At 46.1% G+C, this 20702-nt stretch overlaps 1 protein-coding gene across 1 annotated transcript in view; it reads right to left on the bottom strand.

Annotated features, from left to right (window-relative positions):
* LOC138301185 (ectonucleoside triphosphate diphosphohydrolase 8-like) overlaps positions 1 to 20702 on the bottom strand; it is a 362446-nt gene that overhangs the window by 129075 nt on the left and 212669 nt on the right. The window contains exon 4 of the mRNA XM_069241410.1: positions 10606 to 10756. Within this exon, the coding sequence (XP_069097511.1) occupies positions 10606 to 10756 (151 nt within the window). The remainder of the gene's footprint in view (positions 1 to 10605; positions 10757 to 20702) is intronic.

Below are 20702 nucleotides of genomic sequence, written 5' to 3'. Positions count from 1 at the left end.
TCAACTAACTGGTGTAGAAAACTGTACAAGGGCACATAATAATGACATCGAGCTTGAATTACAGAAATTTAAATCCATGCTAAACCAATAAGCAGCAGCTTTACATTTGACTGCTTTCTTTGAAAGTGCAAAAGTGTAACAAGATAAAGAAAACGTTTACATGCATGTGTAATGCCCATTTATCATCTGAACTCCAACATGGTGTTTCTAGAGGTGCACCAACGCCTCCGCGGGGAGAGTAATCTGAATTTCACTATCAGTATTCCAAAAGGATTGCTGCTTAATGGAGACTAAAGCAAGGCTTTTCCAAGCAGAGCATAGGGGCAGGCTATTCTCCCCCCATCAACCTCCAGCAACACTGGTACAGGATTAACTTTCCACCAAAACCAAATGATTCCTTATCTACTTCTTGGTGGAGAAATACTTTTTTTTTGCAAACAGCCAAGAAGGTAAAACATAAACAACTCAAAAAAATAGTGCAGAAATGCTTTTTTTAAAGCATTTCCATGGCATGGTTTAGGGGAAGGGTTAAAGCAATAGGAAGGTCAGGAGGAAACAAGGTCTAAACAGAGGAATACAGGGAGGGGGGAATCGGGGATAGTGGGAGGGTGCTGCCAGAGAACCACAGGCACGAAAGAGAGCAATAGGTGTAATACAGGGATATGAGAGTGGGCAAAGAAGCGTACAAGGGAAAGAGATAAAACACCGTACTTTCATCAAGTGTTTCACAAATAAGAAAAAAAATTGTTCCTGTAAAGCAAGCACTCATGGAAGAATACAAAGATCCAATCACAGAGGCTGTAAATGGGCTATGCTCCATAAGCACCAAACATATGTCAAACATAAGCACATAATACAAATGAAGCCATCCAACAGAAAGTAAGCAAGTGCAGATGACAAAAGGAAAAGCCAATGGCATGCAATGGGTGGAATGCACTCCTAGGTCATCTTTCTCAAATCCCTGAATGTATTTCGAAACCAGACAGCTGTTCTGTCTTGTAGGCTTCGACTTATGAATGGATTTGGCGTTTTGTAAATTGCCGCACATGTAAAGCCCTCAAATGCTCTTAGTCTGAGTTTGCACTATATAAAACTGCAAAAATAATGTTAGCACATTTGCATGGCGTGAGCCTTTACACTAATCATGTGGATGTATCACTCAATTTATTATGCCAAGACACAAGGCATTTTAATCTGCAAAGAATCTGTCTCCAAAATCTGTAGTCATTGTTTATGTGTTCCAGATTGTATTCCGAGTTCAGCATCTGCTAGACCCCACCCAGTCCTACATGAATTAGCTTAGACTCAGCTGACACTTTTCACTTGGTTGGTTTACAATAAACCTTGGGTTTTTTCAAGGTTTGTAAGTCGAACAGTAGAACAATGTCAGTGCATCTAGTACAATATTCGGCTTGTGCATTAATGTTGGCAAGTGTTTGATTTGTTTGTGGTCCGGCGGTGCCATCTCTCCTATCTGTTTAGCGTTCCCGTTTTCCTTCTTTTTTATGCTCAGGGAATCACTTCTGATCATGAATATTGGTCGTTTGTGCTCACTGTCTGCGTGAACGTCAATTCACAGAAATGCTAGAGGTAGCGGAAGTGACATCACAAACCCTTTGACCTCCACTTTCACCCACAGATACATACTTACACATACACCCAAATTTGCACTTACACACACATTCTCTCACATAAACACCCTCTCAACCGCGAGCACGCACACAACATACATTTAGAAGCATCTGTACTTACTTCAGCTGCCATGGAAGGGAATCTTCTCACGTTTTTATTACACTAATAGTGAATCATTTATTATTATTCACTATGTGTAATAAAAATTTGACAGAAAACAAAGAGAGCGGAGTCCCAACTGGCATCCATAAGGAGAAGCTGCCAGCTTTCCGGGCATTTAATTTGCCACCCATGAAGCGAGTGGTCATAAAGGCAGTGCAAGGGGTCGCACAGGACAAGCCAGGGGTCGCAGCTGCGACCCTGAAATGACGTCTATGACTGCCTGTCAGGACTCTGGAGCAGAATGTACACTCGTGCCACCCTGGACTTGGAACGGAAGGAATTATGGAGGGGACACCCGAAAGTACCTGTTCTAAGTTAAACTCTACTACTAATATATTATGGTAACACCTGCTTCCTACCTGAATGCCATTTTTAGGTTGTGTCCAAATAATTAAAAACACATCTGCTTTACCTTATGCCTTAACTGGGGGAAGTGAGTTTGAGGACAGAGAGGCAGAACTCAGACTCTGTATTGCTATCACATAGTTAGCAAGTAATTTTGGTCATGCTTACCATTGACTTTCTCTCTCACCTGTCTCAGCCCCTCCAAGGTGAACAGACTGGCAGACACACACAGGGGGTCATTCCGAGTCTGGCGGTCTTAAGGCCGCCAGACTCGGGGTGGCCATTGGACCGCCACGGTAGTGGCGATCCGATCAGCCACATTCCGACCTCCACTGACCCGCTGAGGTCAAACCTCCGACACCGCCAGGCTGGAGTCAGCCTCCAACCTGGCGGTCCCGACGGTTGTAATCCGCCAGGGCAGCGCTGCAAGCTCCCATTTCAGGACTCCCATTCCGCCAGCCTTTCCATGGCGGTTTACACTGCCATGGAAAAGCTGGCGGAATGGGGGTGCCCGGGGCCCCCATGCACAGCCCCATCGCGCATTTCACTGCCCGAATTACAGACAGTGAAATGTGCAACGGTTGCTGTTGCACTGCCAGATTGGCGCCGGCTCGATTCCGAGCTGGCGTCAATGTTAAGGCCCTCTTCACCGCAGGGCTGGCGGGAGGAAACACTGTTTCCGCCTGCCGGCCCTGCGGTGAACTTGGAATAGTGCCGGGGTCGCACTTTTATGTTGTGGAGTTTGTGGAGTTCCGTTTGCCTGTGACAGCGCCGACCGGGTACAGATAGCAGGCCTCACTGTTAGTGTGCGCGTTCTGCTGATCGTACTGACACTTCCGGGCGGCTTTGAGGATGCTTCCGGTCGGGCACAGGCAATCGCGGTCTCGCAGCAAGCCACACAGCAAGTCGCCCGATGCACAGTGGAAGCAATGCACAGGAGGAGCGTAAACGGAGGGTAGGTGCTGAGTGTTCAAAGCAGTGAACTGTTTGATTATATTGGCATCGACGCTTGTTTCATGGATGAAAGCAGGGTTATAGCTTATCCCAATAATGTCTTCGCTCATTAAGGGGGAACCTCACGGCAGCGGCAAATTTGAGAGCCATAATCACTCACTTTTAGTTCCGTTAGAATCAGTGGTCTTCAAACTTTTTAATGCCGCGCCCACCAGTTGAAAAATAAAAATCATTGTCCCCCCCCTCAGAATTTTTCACAATTATTTTAGAAAGATGGCAATGTTTAAATAGGTTTGAACCTATTTAAACATTGCAGTTAAGTACGGTTACCTTTTTAAAACTTCAATAACATGCTTCTGCTTGAAACAAAGGCATGTTATCTGTATAATATTTCTTTTGGCCAGAGTTTGGCGCCCCCCTGGGATCACTTGAGGCCCCCCAAGGGGGGCCCGCCCCCCAGTTTGAAGAGCTCTGCCTTAGCTGGTAGTGGAAGTAGGGAGTATTCCCTGCTACTTTGTGTGCTGGCGATTGTGATGGATCCTCAATCACAGGCCTTGCCACATTGCAGGGATGGGAACAGCCATGTTAGCGGCCACCGGGCACTCGATTAAGGGCACAGTGTTTCGGGTGCTGTAGGGGTTACAGGGAGAATTTCAAAGCCCAAGCTTCTGACCCTACACATTCCAGCACCCTAGCCCTATATATTAGAGCAGATCCAAGCCTCTGACCCTACACATTCCAGCACCATATCCCTATATTTTAGAGCAGGCCCAAGCCTCTGACCCTACACATTCCAGCACCCTATATTTTAAAGCAGGCCCAAGCCTCTGACCCTACACATTCCATAACTATATCCCTATATTTTAGAGCAGGCCCAAGCCTCTGACCCTACACATTCCAGCACCCTATCCCTTTATTTTAGAGCAGCGATAGGGATCTTAGCCTGTTCTAGGTGGGAAACTGCGGTGTTGAGGAGACGGAGCTTAAGTGGCCATTTTCCTTTGCGTTAGGTAGTAAAAATTAAATACCTGAGTTGCCTTAAGAAGCGCAATACAGGCTTTGAAAGGGACCTTGGCCTTTTGGAAAACCCCAAAATTACTAATAATGGCCAGGGTGGTTCTTTCCAAGATGGTAACCCTACCAAGGGTGCTGTACTACTTTACGAATCTCCTTATCTGGATACCACAGGCATAGTCTCTCAATACAGTGCTCAGGGAGCTTATATGGGATGGAGGGCGACAGTAGGTATCTTTAACTACCTTGTAGCAGTCCACCAGAAGTGGAGGCATTGGTGTCCCGGATTTCGAAATGCATTAGTTTGTGGCTCAGCTTCAATGCTTGCACAGTGGCTGGTTGGGGCAAAGGTGCAGAAAACTGAGGATGCAGGAGACCAAAGATGGCTCAACGGTTGCAGTGTTACCTGGAGTAAAGTTTAGATTGTTGCACTAACCTTAGCTGCTAGCTGTTGTACTCCGTAAGCTGCTAGCTGTTGTACTCCGTAACTACAAAGCTGAGCTCAAAAGATACAGAGCTACACTGCGTATGCTCCAGCCCTTCTGCTGACAGTAGTAAATACAGGGTAGGTTCCTTCGCTATACAGAAGGAGCGTCACCCGCTGACCAAGAGCCAGGAAATGAAAAATAAAACTATAGTTGCACTGTCGTTTTATTTTTCATCTGCTGGCTCAACCAGCAGTACAGGGAGAGGTGGGGCAGGACCACAGGAGGTGGGAGGGGGAGGAGGGAGAGTGCATCTAAGTGTGCATGTGTGTTTGGCCGGCAGTCTGAGACCCCAAAATAGGCCATTGCCTGTTCTCCTTTGTCCTTGCCGTGAAGCATCCCAAGGACACTACCTGAGCAGGTCTCCATCTAGACTATTGTGCTATCTGGTTGATGTGTTATTTTGCCCCCACCACACTGCCTGTGGTTTTCTGACCACATGCAGCTCCCCCCTTTTCTTATTCTACAAGAAAACTATTTGTTCTAGAGCTCCTAATATGTTTAATAAGAACATATCCATGCCTACATTGGTCAAGTGAATGCCATCCAACTCATAAAACCCTGGTGTCCTGAGATTGATAAACGCATGCCTCACGAAACCCCAAGAGTTTACCATGCATGCCTTCACCATGGATATATTCTGTTTTTTCCTGAACCTCCCCACTGCCTGATGATCCTTGCCCCCGCCCACCTTGCTATAACTTCAGACCATAGGATGTAAGCGGGCCATAACATCCAAGCTACTGTGAGACCTGACACCATTGCTCCCAATAAGTCCTTTCTCCCCAGGCACATTAGGTAATTTCCCCCCCAAGTATATTAACAGTGTTCAGCCTCCCCTCCCGTCGCAAGGCGCATGGCACAGCAGGAAGCAGCTGGGCCCATCTCATTCCAGGCTGGCTCAGCCACGTCACATATGTGTTTCGTAGTCCAAGTCCTTTGTAGTTCTTTCACACTGATACCCACCGCTGTGCTCGCGTAATGTATGAGTGGCCAATAATCCGCATTCTTCGCCTAGTGCCGGGGGCCCTGCTGTGAGAGAAACAGAAATAAGTCTAAGGGGCCTGTAGGTCGAATGTAACCCTTGAATGCCCCTAGTGCCTAGCGACCAAACGTCTTTATACGTTCGTCACTCAACCCACTTGCTGCCCCATTGTGGCCGCGCTATACGTAAGCAGTGGGACCCAAACCTGTCATGTGGAAGTCTGGCTTTGGTGATGACCATTTTCAGTACAGAATTGAAAGCAGCTGAGGCAGGAGCCGTCCTCATGCCAGAAAAGTGGTTAGACCTTTGTGAATGCCTAGACACATGTATTCCTTCATGCTGCACACCAGGCAGAGACTGTCCTCGTCTAGGCAATCCAGGTGAGAATACTTCCCCTTACCCCCTTGGTCTGTCTTTGACTTCCGCAGATAAATGGTACTAAACTGGTCCCCCATAAGCACTTCCTGCCCTTGTACGCACGCCTCCCCTTGGTTTGACCGGGAGGAGGCAACAAGCTCACTGGTGTGATAGATCCCAAAGAAAGCCAGCATGAAAGCTGCCTTGATTAGCATACTCTCATGTCCTGTTTTGCATACCTTGGGTAATGTTGCTACCAGTTTGCTTATTGTGGAAAAGTCAATAGGCAGACACTGGTCCGTGTGCCTAGGTTGTAACCATCCCCACCCTTATATGGCTGTCCTGCAGTAGAAGGAATTGGTAGGGTACGTCCCAGAGGACAATTTTGCATAACATGAGACTGCGCTGAGGTGAGCATGTGCCCATGCCTTGCTCCTGCCCACTAAGAAGGCCCAGTGTATGAACCTTTCTATTTCTTCAGTGGTGACCTCGCCTTGCCCCCTCGAACCAGTGACCTTCTGGAAGACCCCCCAGCACTTATTGTATCTTGCTGCTGTTTTTGGGCTAATGTGTTGTCCACCAACATCTTCAGGACGGGTTTACTAATTCCCACAGCTGTCCAGGCACTGGGGTCATGTACGAGTCTGCATGAGATGCCAGCTCCCTGAACCTCTGCCATTGGAAACGAGATATTGCATCAGCTATTGTGTTGTCAATACCCGGAATATGCCTAGCCCTTACTGCAATGTTGTCCCTCAGCTGACATCCTGTTAGGTGACGTAACAGTTGCACAACCATGGTTCATTAGGCTCTCCCACCATTCAGCGCCTGTACCACAGTGTGGTTGTCTGACCCTAGCGTGATCTGCCTGTTTGCAAGTCTGTGTCCCCATACGGTGAAAGCGACGACTATCGGGAAGAGTTCCAACACTGTGATGTTTTTGGTAACCCTACCCATGTGACGGGCCAGTGTGCTGTTGTCCATGCCAAACCCAGGATTGCCATGAAACCTTTGCCCCCTGCAGTATCTGTGAAAAGCTTGAGTTGCCTCGCAGAGACCCAGAGTTCCCTCCAGATTAGCTTTCCATTATAGTTTCTCAGAAAACCCAGCCACTGTTCCAGGTCCTTCTTCACTCCTTGGGTAAGGTGTACCCTATGGTGCTTCTGCTTTAGCCCCTTGCTTAGCCATGCTTAACGCCTGGTGAAAAGCTTGCCTGCTGGGATCACCCTATTTGTGAAATTGAGCCTGCCCATGAGCTGGAGTTCGCCTAGTGTTACCTTCCTCTTTGTGAGCATGGCTTTGATGTTGTGCCGTAGCTATTCTACTTTTGATTGGGTAAGCCTGTAAAAACCCTCTAACGGGTCAAGTTCTATGCCTTTAACAGAAGCTTACAAACGCCCTCTACTGTGTCAAGTTCTGTGCCTAAATGGGTGGCCCTTCTGTTTTTTCATCCGCCAGTGGTACCCTCAGCTCCTTTGCTAGCACCACAAAAGCCTGTAGCAGCTCTTGCATTCATTGGTGCCTGCCCTCCCAATGAATAGGAAATCATCTAGGTAATGCATGCACTCCCTTTTTTTACACCTTGTCAGCAGAAACCATACCAAGAAGGTGCTAAACAATTCAAAATAAGCGCATGAAATGGCGCAATCGATTGGCAATCACTTGTCATAATACAAATAGCAGTCTAGGTGAAACCCCAACAGATGATAGATATCTGGGTGTACCGGCAAGAGACTGAAGGCGGGCTCGATATCAGTCTTTGTTAGCAGTGCACTTTTTCCAACATTTTAATTCTATCCACAGCATCATCCACTGTGGCGAAGGATAGTGATCAGCTACCTGGGTCAAGCTAATGGTTTACAGATCCTCCTGGGTGGTATGACAGGTGATGGATCAGTCTGAATTTGCATTTTTCTTTCCCTGGGACCACCCCCAGTGGGATACTATGAAGAGGGGGGCTCCAGAATGGGCCTGCTACCCTCCCCAACAAAAGCTCCTTCGCCACCTTCTGCATAGCCACTGCTGGGTTATCTCTTACTGATATGAGGTTTGTGCACATGCGCTGAGCTTGAGGACCCTTGCATGGGATGGAGAATCCTACCATGAATCCCACTGCGAATATTTGCCCTTCTTTCTTTTTGAGGTATCTGCCAAGTAAGTGTAATGGATGGGGGTGGGTAAAGTCATGTTGGTTCCCGGGGACCCCCTCTCCCGGGCCCTGTCTGAGGTGACTTATTTTTTGCTGCTGCTGTCTTTCCCTTCACACCCTCCTTTGGAGTTTTTACACTGAACTGCTGGGTGTGTCTCTCCACGGTTACTACAGCTATGTCTAAATTTGCAGGCTTGCCCCACTTACATTAGTAGTGTCATATTTCCAACAGATTGTCGACGAGGCTTGCCCTGCTTGGTTCCTGACTGGTTTCTTGCCCTGGCACTGTGTGCGAACCCTTTCAGTTTGCTTTTTTCCATGGAGGAGCAAAATTTATGCTCCATTGTGCTCACCCCTTCCCTGGCTGTCACCGTGTGATTAGTGAAACCCTCTACTTCCTGCTGGTCCCACTCAATGACTGGCCATGTCTGCATTTTTTCACAGAACCCTTCATCATAACGCAGCTATGCTTCACCCTCGGGGAATTTTTCTACAAACATGCAGGCTAGGGTCCTGAATGCCCATAGCCAATTTTCTATAGAAATTTCTACCCTCTGGCAGTGCCTCTCCCGTCTATCCTCTTCTTTTTTGTCATGCATGGTTAAGTGTAACCCAGTCTGTTGTACCTCAAAGAGGGAGACTATATCTATAAACACTTTCCTCCATATCCTCTCTTTCATCGCCAGTGGAATGAGGCTAGCAAGGCCTGTTTCCCTGGCTGTTATGGGCTGGTCCCCTAGGGATGGTCTAATGTTTTCCTTTGCTGGCTCCCCTAAACCCGACACCTGGGTTGCCCCTTCTGGCCAGGCCATTGTGGGGTCGGTTCCCTTTGTGGGAGGTTTGTCCTGAACTGCCCCTTGTTCACCCGCCTTGCTGCTATTATTGGCTCTGTCCTGCTCACTCCTCGATGTCCACCCCACCTCATTGTTTGCATCAGACACTCCTGACTCTGCCCTGTCCTTTCTGATGTCTGCTCAGTGGTGGCCCCTGCCACAGCCTGGCTCAGTCAGGCAATCATGCCTGGCCAGTAGAATGATGTATAGCCCTGGGGAAGGGTAGGTGGCCAAGCCCACCACTGGCTGCTTGCAGGAGATGCCAGAGAGTGTAGTTTCTGGGGCCATAAACCCAACCCCTCCTGCCCATGGGCCTGTTTGGCTGTGGTGAGTGTGGCTGAGGTTACCTTGTTGCCCAGGGGGGTCCTGTTGGGTGTTGTTGACTACACCCACCTGCGTGCCAAAGTTCGCTATGCTCTCATTATAAATCCCTGCGCTCACCATCTTGTGTTGTTAGCTGCTCCTGAACCTGTCCCGTGGGTGCTGCCATATTGGCTCCAGGTGTCCCACTCACTCAATTAAAAGCGGAGTGCCTGAAGCCACGGGGAATTTGAGATGCAAGAAAGCAGTGGTGAAAAATCCTTGCCGTGATATTGTCCCGCCTGAGGTCAAGTAAGGGAGGGAATTGACGAAACACACCTAGACAAGAACCCCCAACCTTCACTTTGAGGGTCTCAGGCTTTAACCACCAAGCTACAGGTGACTCAGGATATTTAAAGTTGCTTTGCTGTGCAGGCAGGGTGTGAAACTGTAGCCCCATGACAATTTGCTCTGTGCCGTCCCCTTCAGGTGCTGTCAGCCGCAGCCCTGCCCTACACTGTCTCACCTCTCAGCTGCTGGCCCGGTGTCCGTGTCTGTTATGTGCTGCTGCTGCACCGATTCTGATCACCTTGGACCATGACGTCCTCTAGCTGCTGGTCCTCCCATCCTTCTCTCAGCTGCTCCTCAGATTACGCAGGTCCTGTTTGCATGGAGGCTCCTTGCCGGTCGGGGCCATTGGCAGTCCACCAATAGTTCCTCGGCACTGCTGCTGCAATCATGGCTGTGGCACATCTCTTCTGCTGGCACCTTCACTCCTCTCTCCCCACTGGGTTCAGGTAGACGCTGCTCCCGTTGTAGAATTATTTTCCTTCTGCAGTCTTGGCCACGGGGCTCCTCCATGGCGCCTTCTGCCTCAATGCTACTACCCTGGTGAGATCAGGTCTTCCAAACACAAGGTGCTGTCTTCGCCCTCAATATTGTGAGGTCGCTTGCTGTGGAAAGGTGCCGTCCTGCACCCCTTTTAGGCCTTGCGGTGTCCTCTGCTCTTGATTGGCTGGTTTTGAAACATGTCTGCCAATTAGTGTGCTCCATCTTTGCAGACTTGGGCCTCCCCTGGCCAGTTGATCACTCCCTCGGGAAGCTTTTGTCATGGGCCCAAACTGGTCCGCTGCTCTGACTTGCCTGCAAACTATATTGCTGAATCTAAGCACATGTGGGTGAGTCTGGGGGTATTAGAGGAGCAGTTTGGGCACACATTTTTATTCTTTTGTAATTATTTGGCTGTTAAACCAATAGGAGTGAGGATAACCATAAATGCTGTACACTGTACAGTTAATGATCCACTGTTATATGTACAATCTTACCGCCTGTGCACTGTTTGTTACTAGCTGATTTGCCAAACCAAACAAAAATATTTAAAAAACATACCTGAGCAGCCTCATGCCAGCAGTGGCTCCCAGGAGGATAGGGGTTTCCTTCTGCTGTTTTTCCGGGATGAGTTTTATTGCCTTGTCAAGACAGCTCCTCAAGCTGGCTCCGGCAGCAGGCGGGTCATTAGCGTAAGATGAAATTCCACCACCTGAAATTACATCAGAACCACAGAACTGGGGATCAACAACCCTCTTTAATATTCACTCTCAATCAATGGTAGCACGAGTTCTTAAAAATATATTAGTTCATTTCATTTGTAGTTTGGCAAAGCTTTATTCTACTCCACAGCTAATAAACCGGCGCAGAAAATATGGGCACATCAATGTAGAATGCTGTAGAGGAAGAATATATACACCCGCACAACAATAAAGGCGAAACCACATGTAGGCCATTTACAAGAGGGACTTCACCAGGGCCGGGGCGGCTACTGCAAGGATGGATTGGTAGTGCAGCGCAGGGGGGGGATCAAGAATAAAAAAAGGTGCTTACTTGCAACCTTGCTTCCGCTGCTCCCGCTACTCCTGCTGCCTTGGTGCTTGCCTTGCTCCCCTCCCCACCCAATCTTAGATGATGGCAGTTTCTGGTGGTGAAGAGTGAGTTGGAAACCGGACCTCTAACACAATCAGATGGATACCCACAAAAAAGTCCATGTTTATTTGCAAACTTTTCCGATGGCATTCCACCCATGGCTAGTATACCCAGGAAATTTGGAAATAATTTTCTGTTTACCAGTTTATGTTGCTGCTGTTTTGCTGCAAAAGAACTGTTGCCCACATTTTGCTCTTTTGCCCGGTATGAGCTGGCCAACATGAACACCGGCTCATATCTATAATTTGTTGCTACAGCTTTTTTCTGTCTGACAGCACCTGGCTGTGAGGGACAGCTAAAAAAAAAGGCCGTCCCTTCTTTGGAGAAATCGAGCAGGGTGTGAAGTGTCATTGTTTTTTTCCAAACAAAAAATAGTAAAAGTTTGTTGATGGCCATCAACTCCGATGGCGGCCATCCACCAAACATTTAGAATACTAAAAGGAACCACATTGATTCCTTTCAATGTACAGAGATGTCTGCAGGGCTGGTGGTCATCTCTAAATTTGTTGGTGGACGGCCATCAACTTTGATGAGGGCTGTTCACAAAACATTTCGTGCACTGAAAGAAATCACTGTGACAGTAGGTCCTTCCAATGTACACAGATAACCGCAGGGCTGGTAGTCATCTCTAAATTTGGTGACTAACTTTAGGCAGTGGTGGCCGGTGACTTTTAGAAGTGGTTAGTCCCAACTACTTGTCCTGAATTACGCAGAGCAAGTGAGTGAAGTGATTAAGCTCTACTGTTCTCAAGGGGGTTCAGGTGGGTTCTGCACCTTAGAAAGTTTTTAAAAATAGAGAGCAAATGGTGAATCTTACAGCGCATTTGCTAAAGAAATTGGTTACCCATATATAGGCCTCATGTAGCCTCATTGAAGCTGGGCAAGAAACAGTAAATATATTCTTTCTAACACAGTCACGAAAAAAACAGTATATTTAGTTTGAAACTTACAATAAATACAAAACAATTAAATAAATCCTCGCTACTAGGTTCGTCATTGCATCTGTTTCCCAAGTTGTGGGGCTGCTAGTTTCATTCATTAATTTTTAGTCTGCAGACTTTGTGGCACCGAAAACTCTCAGCCAAAATGTTTTCCTATACCATCCTTTTCATTATTTTCCTTCCATCATGTCTGGATGGTTTGAGTATAGTGCAGGTTCGCTGATCTGGAGCGCCCATTTTTGTTCTTTATTATTATTATTATTATTATTTAATCAGGTGACTGTTTCACAAGTAAAGCCTTGTCTTAGAACACTGGGGTAATTCATCCTCCATAGAGATCTCAGCTTGCATTGTAAAGTAACATGCTTTCTGAAAATTCTTGCTATTGCAGAACACTATGGGCCATATTTACAAGAAAGTGGCGAATCAGTTTTGGTGCGCCACTTTTCTTGCGCTGCCCCAACCCCACCTAACGACACCATGATTGTGCGAATGTACAATACCATTTTTGATGCTATTGTCACGCCTTGCTGCATTAGCGTAAAAAAAATTGAGCCATGCATTGCGCCACTTTGTAAATATGGCACAGGAAAAAAGGCCTCCTTAACGCTTGTAATGTGCTCTTGTGGGAAAGAAACAGGACATAGCAGTATTAAGAATTAGTTCAATTCAATTCAACTTACTTCACTTGTAGAACGCACAGCTGCCTCCAAAGAGGTGTCCCGGTGCTAGCAGAAAGCTCCAACAAAAAAAAGAACCTAGAAGCATGACCCTAGATGCCCACTAGACAGGAATCAAAAAGTGGAAATTTGAGATTATTTCTGAAAGCAGCTTCAGAGGGGCTACGTCGCAAACTGAGAGGCAACACATTCCACAATTTGGAAGCCAAGTAAATGAAAGATCTATCACCTCTTCTAGTTTTGTGAATGCCAGGAACTTGGAACAATTTGAGATTATTAGATCTCATGGATCTAGCTTGGTAGAAGGGCTTAATTCTTCTTCTAAGATAGAAAGGACCTTTATGAATAAAGGCCCTGAAGGCTAACGTGAGTGCTTTAAATTGCACCATCCTTGTGTCAGAAAGCCGGTGAAGATGATACAGGTGATGGGACACTGGAGTATGTGGAAGGATTTTTAAGAGAAGGCATGCGGCGGAGCACTGGATTGTTTGTAACCTTTTAATTAGGTAGGCAAGCAGATCCAAATACAGCCTGTTGGCATAATCCAATTTGGCCGTGACCAAGGCATTGATGATCATTTTTGGACAGTCCTCCGAAATAAGGTGAAGCATCCCTCTGAGTGACCTCAGAGTGGCAAAGCAGGAGGCGGATAAATACTTGATTTAGGGCTCAAAAGTAAGATGTGAATCAACTTTTAACCTAGGTTCCTCACCACATGTGCCGGGTGTAGGGTGGAGGGGAGGAGCACTGTAGGAGGGATGGTCAGATATATGGACGTAGAGGCTGAGTTGGTTTCTGAATTTTGGTGTTTTATTAATACTTTACTGATATTAACTGGGACAGGGCTGTGACAATAGATGAGGCTTATTAATGATCTCTTTTCTTCTTTTTTTTAGCTCCTACCAAGGGGATGTCATTGCCAGAGGCCACGGAAAAAAAGAGTGGAAAGTTATATCTTACATATATAGCGGATCACCAAGACCTGTGAAGAACGGTATTATCATGACAAGATACTGTGAGATTTTATAATGTCTTATGGGCTCAGAGGTTCCAAGTTCTAGGTATTCTTCACATCCAGATATCGTGGTAGGGCCCCTTTTACTGGGGTTTCCTTCTCACCCAGATCTCAGTGTGTGAGACCCACTCCTCCCCACTGGCCAGAAATTCCCTGTTCAAAAACAGGGAAAGAACCGTTGTGAACGGGAGCCACTCCCCAGTGTGCACCAGTAATATGTTTTCATGCCAATAAAATCACCAAGGCTCCAGAAAATAAAGAAATACTCCTATGCTTTAAACAAACTCACTACTATACATTGTTTCTGTCCTTTTCAAAATACGGCAACAGCATTAATGCTGACGCTGCCCCCACTTCCCGCCATGTGAATCAACCACCACTGTGCTTCCTGATCCTTTCCCAAGTCCCTCACTTGCAAAGCCACAACTCTCCTGAGTTGTGACGAATGAGACGGCGTCCTCTGGCGCCGACCACCACTCCTCAGACCATGTCTCGAAAGGCTCGTTGGGGTTGGTGGTGACATCTTTCTGGGTTTGGGTTCCCTCATTTCAGTATCCCCACAGTTCACAGGTGATTTCTGCTCTTCTGGTGTCCTCGTGACACACACCACCACATTGCTCCTCAGCTTCTTCCTATGTTCCACCTCTTTGATCTGCTGATTGGTTTACAACAGTTGTGACTCCACCCCCCTGTCCCGAAACACAATTGTCTTTATTGTTTGTGCTGTTGGTAGTCCCCTCCCCTGCTGACAGTTTGTTTCATTTTCCCATTATAGGGGTCTGGGTCGTGATAGTTGAGCAAACGCCATGTCAGTCCCAGGTAAGTTATATGGTTCAGGGGAATCACCCTCACAGGAACACAACTCAGACAGCCACCATATGCAAGACTCCGGAGAGGTCTTGATGCTCAAAAAGAGTATCTCTGTTTTTTCTGAATTAAGCTTAAGGCGGCTTGCATCCATCCATTCCACCACTACCTTCTAACAGAGCTTAAAAGAACTCGGGGAAGCTGGCACATCCTCATGAAAACCCAGGAGGAGTTGCGTGTCATCTGCATACGAGACCACCGGCACCCCCCCAGGCCTTAACTAATATAGCCAATGGCTTAAGGTGGATAGTAAAAAGGGTGGGGCTGAGTGCCGAACCTTGAGGCAAGCCACCCTCAAGTGGCTTGGATGAGGAAGTAAAAGATGACAGAAACACTGCTTTGATGAGGAAGTAAAAGGTGGCATAAAGACTGCCTGGGAGTGATCTTTTAAAAAAGATTTCAACCAACACAGTAGCATGGGACACTGTAGTGAACACCGAGGACAGATCCAAAAGCATAACCATAACTGTAGAGCGTAGGTCAAAGTTTTCCTTTATGGGTTCTGATACCTCCAGTAGGGCTGATTCCGTACTGCAACCCACACAAAAGCCCGACTCTCCTCCAGAAGTTTAGCAGCTGCGGGAAGAAGAGAAAGCGGTCTGAAGTTGCTTAAGACTTTGGGTCACCAGACGGTGTTTTTTTAGCAGAGGAAGCAATAATGGTTGCTTCCAACTTTCAGGAACCAGTGCCAGATCTGGAGGGTTGTTCATCACAGGGATGTGGAATTCCTATCACCCAAGGACATCTTGTTTGGGGTCAAGGGCAACAAGTTTTTATGTTTCCTTTGTCCTTGGGACAAGTAGGCCCAACCCTCTGCAGCCCAAACCCTTTGGCTGCCTATTTACAGAGAGTGGAACTCTCTGCAGTTGAGCTAATGTGTTTCCAAAAGATAATGCTGTTCGAACTTGTATTTATGGTTCATTATTTGAAAGCCTTCATTATTAGGATGAGTGCTGTAAATAAATGTTTTAAGGTCACACTTCACTATTGACGTTGGTTCCAGTACAAAAACAAAAACAAAAAAACGCGTATACACATGTTTGAAAAGTTTAGGCTATGAGGATACTTAGGTATAATGCTCCCAGAATGCTCTCTGATTAGATGCAAATGAAGTGTCATTTAGTAAAATGTGTTGATGCATGCTAGTATTTCCCAAAAATATTTCTGATGGGAAATCAGTGTAACCATTTTCAACACGATTATGGGAAGCATGAAAATAAACAAACACTGACAAAGCCAACTGATCTGACATATTTTTATAAGTCTTTTAGTTTTATCAATGCGTGTCTTGTTTTGACATGGCTTTTGTAACACTTTATTGTTTTGGAGCTACCAGGCCCTCAACATTGTAACAAACACTGGCAAAAAAAAACCAAAACGTTTTTGAACTCTAAAAGCACATGTTGCCACCAGTGGCATAACAAAGGCCCCGCAGCCGCCCTCCAGGGGGCCCCTTCAGCACAGCACCTGCCCTGAGTGAGTCTGGAGAGGGGGCTCCTCCATGTTCTTTGCAAAGGGGCACCCTCCAGTTTCATTACGTCACTGATTGCCACTGTAGCTCCTGACACTGAACAAAACTACTTTGTGTGCCAATATGCTCCTTGTGGAAGAGCAGAATGCGATCACTCACAGTAAAGCCAGCCGAAAGAGAGAGAAATAGAAGTTTAATAAAAACAAAATGTCTTTGTTAACACTACACCTAAATAGGGACCAAGACCCACATGTAGGTAGCTTTTTGCATGTCGCAAACAGCGACTTTCGCTGTTTGCGACGTGCAAAAAGCACATTGCGATGCACAAACCCAGTTTTGCGATTCGGTAACCTGGTTACCGAATCGCAAAACGGGTTTGCGACTCGCAATTAGGAAGGGGTGTTCCCTTCCTAATTGCGACTCGCAGTGCAATGTAGGATTTTTTTGTGACCGCGAACGCGGGCGCAAACCAATCGCAGTTTGCACCCATTTCAAATGGGTGTTAACACTTTCGCAAAAGGGAAGGGGTCCCCAGGGGACCCCTTCCCCATTGTGAATGTCACTGTAAAGATTTTTTCAGAGCAGGCAGTGGTCCTGGGGACCACTGCCTGCTCTGAAAAAATGAAACGAAAACGTTTCATTTTTCGTTTTTGTAATGCATCTCGTTTTCCTTTAAGGAAAAAGGGCTGCATTACAAAAAACTGCTTTATTGAAAAGCAGTCACAGACATGGTGGTCTGCTGTCTCCAGCAGGTCACCATCCCTGTGAGGGCTGCCATTCGCCAGGGGGTCGCAAATTGCGACCCACCTCATGATTATTCATGAGGTGGGCATTTGCGAAGCCCTTGCAAATCACAGATGGTGTCAGGGACACCATCCTACATTCGGATTTGCGACTCGCAAATTGTGAGTCGCTCTGACTCGCAATTTGCGGGTCGCAAATCTGAACCTACCTACACGTGGCCCCAAATTCTTAAAGAGAGTCACAAAAGTGCACCCATGGTATATGGCTTACCCCTATAAAATATTTGTGAACTGTATTTTAGCATGGGTAAATACGCATGTGTAGATTTGCTCATGTGAAAATCTATTGAGTATTTGCAAGTTAATTTTTCCTTCAGCCACTTTCTTCCCAACCCTGGAAGAAGTTCTAATTCTGCCATTGTCAGGAGTAAATGTCCAACCTTTCTTATTATGGGAAAATATTAGAGAGAAGCTGGTGAAAATCTTTAAAACATGCAGGTTAGTAGGTTTGCAGACTCAAAGGCATTCCAGCCCTGGAACTATTGCTTACTGCTTCCTCCAGCCCCAGTATGCAGATCTGCAGAAAGGTGGCAAAATAAGGAAATTCCTACAGTAGGGATTGAAACTGCAAGTATTCATGCCCTACTATGGTAGTAGCCCTGGCATAATCAGAGAGGCTATTATCAGAGCTCTTACATAATGAGATTGCTGCCATAATTTATCGCCACACTACATGGCACCAAAGGGACAAGTAGATCTTTTTACAGGACAAGTAGATTTGAGAAGCAACCTGTCACCTGGACAAGTAGATATTTTAATAAATTCCACACCTCTGCATCAGCTGCAGTTTACAGGGTCTAATCATATGTTTCTTCATATAATTACTTGGTCCTATTACCCCAACACTGAGTTAATTGTCACACATACAAATAAAACACAATATGGAGTTTGAAAACATTGAATTCGTATTGCTGTAGATAGGTGCACACTGGCTTACACAGCACTTTCTAGCAGCTTTGTCTAGCAACATAGGATCTGCTGTTAGTGAAAGTGTGTTTTTATCACTGTAAATACTTGCCATAATTTTTTTTATTACAATTTTTAAAGATCAAATAGAAGCATTGGAGCCCTTTACATCTGCACCGGTTATTACACAAGGTCCCATTCATTATTTTAGGCACCGGGAGATTAAGTGAAGTTCTGGCCATAACTCTGAAATTATGTTGTTAGAGAAGCAGTTTCTCAAAGAGGCAATAACAGTGGAGAATGTTCATTTTTTATTCTGTAGAATGAACGCTTACGTCACTTCCAGGCAATTCAAACAAATAATTTCCTCGGTGAAATTGGGGATGGTGCACATTTTGCCCATTCGCGTATTTGCAAGATAGACTGCTTCCATTTAAAAGAATCCCTTTTCTGTGACGCACTGCGGCCCCAAAAGAGCGGGAAACGATTGAAACTATAATGTTAGAGTCAGTACGGCTACTGCCAGAAACTGGGCGCACATAGGTTTGACCATACTCAGGGAAGCGTTCTAGTAGGTATGAAAGAGGACGTAAATATTAAATAGAAGTATGCTGAGCTTCCCCAGATAACGAAGGAAACATTTCACAAACGGGTTTATCTCAGAGCCGTAAACTCGCTGCTTATCAGTAAATGTTGATAGAATTACGCTCCCATCGACAGAACATTTGCACTCTCAAATGTAAGGCCACTCACCAGGCCTGGAAGTACGCACTCTTTGTTGGAGAGGTTGCGAAAAAAACGATTGTCCTCTTCAATCTCCTCCCCCTCACACTGAGCATGGTGTGACCCCGCAAGTCACAGAAGCATGACCAATCACTAGGTGACTAGCTGGTACTCCCACCCCCGGATGCCTTCTGAGCACAGGTCAGTGAAGACAGGCCAGCTTGAACTGCAGTCTGCTAATCCGAATGTTGCTCTCATGTTGTTTTAAGTAGTAAACTGAGTGAGCGAAACACAAGGACTGGTGTAAGCAGGTGAATCAATGTTCCAAAGGAGACTGAGGGAGCTGTGCTGTCTTTCTCCTGTCTCCTTTACAGCGTGGGTCCAAGAGGCATAAAGTGTCACGTTGGGCTGGTTGCATAGCTGCCAAGTGTTTAGTTTGCTTATGTGTGACATTCCCGTGTGAGTAGTTTGTTTATGTGTGACATTTCAAGCCTTATGTGTGACACTCTAAGTGACACTTTATTGTGAGTGAAATAAGACGCTTGCATTTATGTCAAGAGATCATTTTGAGATATGGTGCCCTTTTCTCATATGTGACGGTCCTTAATGTGTGAATTGACCCAGGGAAGCTTTACATGAGAATCAGATCTGTATTTATTTAGCACGAGCAAATTAGATGGTTTACTCAGAATAACAGAATGTTGAACTGAAGCCAGACCTGGGACGCCCTCCCCATCCACCTCAGGCAATCTCTCACCCTGTCTCAGTTCAGGAAGGACCTCAAGACCTGGCTCTTCGACTGATCCTCAACACCCCCCCACTTCCACCTCCAGCGCCTTGAGACCCTCATGGGTGAATAGCCACGCTCTGGATTCAAATCCTCTTCTACGGTTCTAAAGTACACAGTTCTGGTTCCTAGACTACATCTCGTCCCTCCTCTTCCTTTTCTCCCTGTACAGTTCTTCAGTTAGGCTCCTCTTTTGCCAGTTTATGCTAAGTGTTTGGCATATATTTAGAAGCTCTGTTTTGTGGCTGACTACCCACATCTGTTTGCTACCATTGTTTGAGCAGTGGTGCGTTTGTACATTAATTAGGCGGTTATGTGTTTTTTTGTTTAGGTTTTCAAATCTCTGTAGTTCGCTTGCCTGTGATGTGAGTTTTTAGTGATAGTGGGATATTTCTTGTAATATAGCCAGAATTCTATCCCTCCCGTTGTAGACCAGCGCCACCTTGTGCCCTTTGATAAACAGTGCTCGGAGCTTAGCTTCCCAGCAAGGTGACAAACTGGAACTACACAGTTTTATATCACTTCAGAACATGGCCTTTTTGCATGACAATCTCAGGCATTGTGGTAATGTGGGAAAATGCATAATTCTGACATAAGATGTTTGGCACATGGCATGGCTGTGTCCTATCCGACATGCACAATTGACTTAATACCTACTGTCTACCAGCAGGATTGGCCACACCCCGCCCTGCACAGACACCTGACTCGTGAACACCACAAAGCTGCTGTAGATCAATATCATTTTTAATTTATGGAAATGCATGTGTTGCTCACTTGGGTGGAAATTCCCCTGCCGTTAGGATCAAGGCCGAAGCCAGGAGGGGGAGGGTGCAGGTCTAGGCCAGCCCATATTAATCTTTGCCCCCTCCTCCCGCCAGCCTGGCAGCTGGCAGAGTATTTATTGAAAGCACAATTTTTTTTACTAAATCTATATTCATGTTTAAATGCATATAATGCAATTGAAGAAGCACACCTGTTTTTTAGTAATGCTTCAGTCATGGATGTCATTTAGGGGGTCACATCTTTGAACCCTGGCTTGTTCGTTCACCCCAACACAGCCCAAGTGACCCCTGGCCTCAGAAGTTTCAAAAGAAGAGTTAAGAGCAAAAGGTAAATTAGGTCCTGATAAACCATGTTCACTTTTGGTATATCCCAAGTAAAGGCTTTTGTTTCAAGTTTTGGAAATGGCAATACGTCTCATCTATGAAAGACCTATTGGTTTTGGTTAATGTTTTTTGTTTTGTTATGGTGTATATTATGGCATGGTATGCTATGGCCTGTCATTGTACAGTATGGTTTAGACTGTCATTGCA

Source organism: Pleurodeles waltl, chromosome 6 (assembly GCF_031143425.1).
Source record: "Pleurodeles waltl isolate 20211129_DDA chromosome 6, aPleWal1.hap1.20221129, whole genome shotgun sequence".
Lineage (NCBI taxonomy): Eukaryota > Metazoa > Chordata > Amphibia > Caudata > Salamandridae > Pleurodeles > Pleurodeles waltl.
This window is presented reverse-complemented; position numbering and strand designations above follow the sequence as displayed.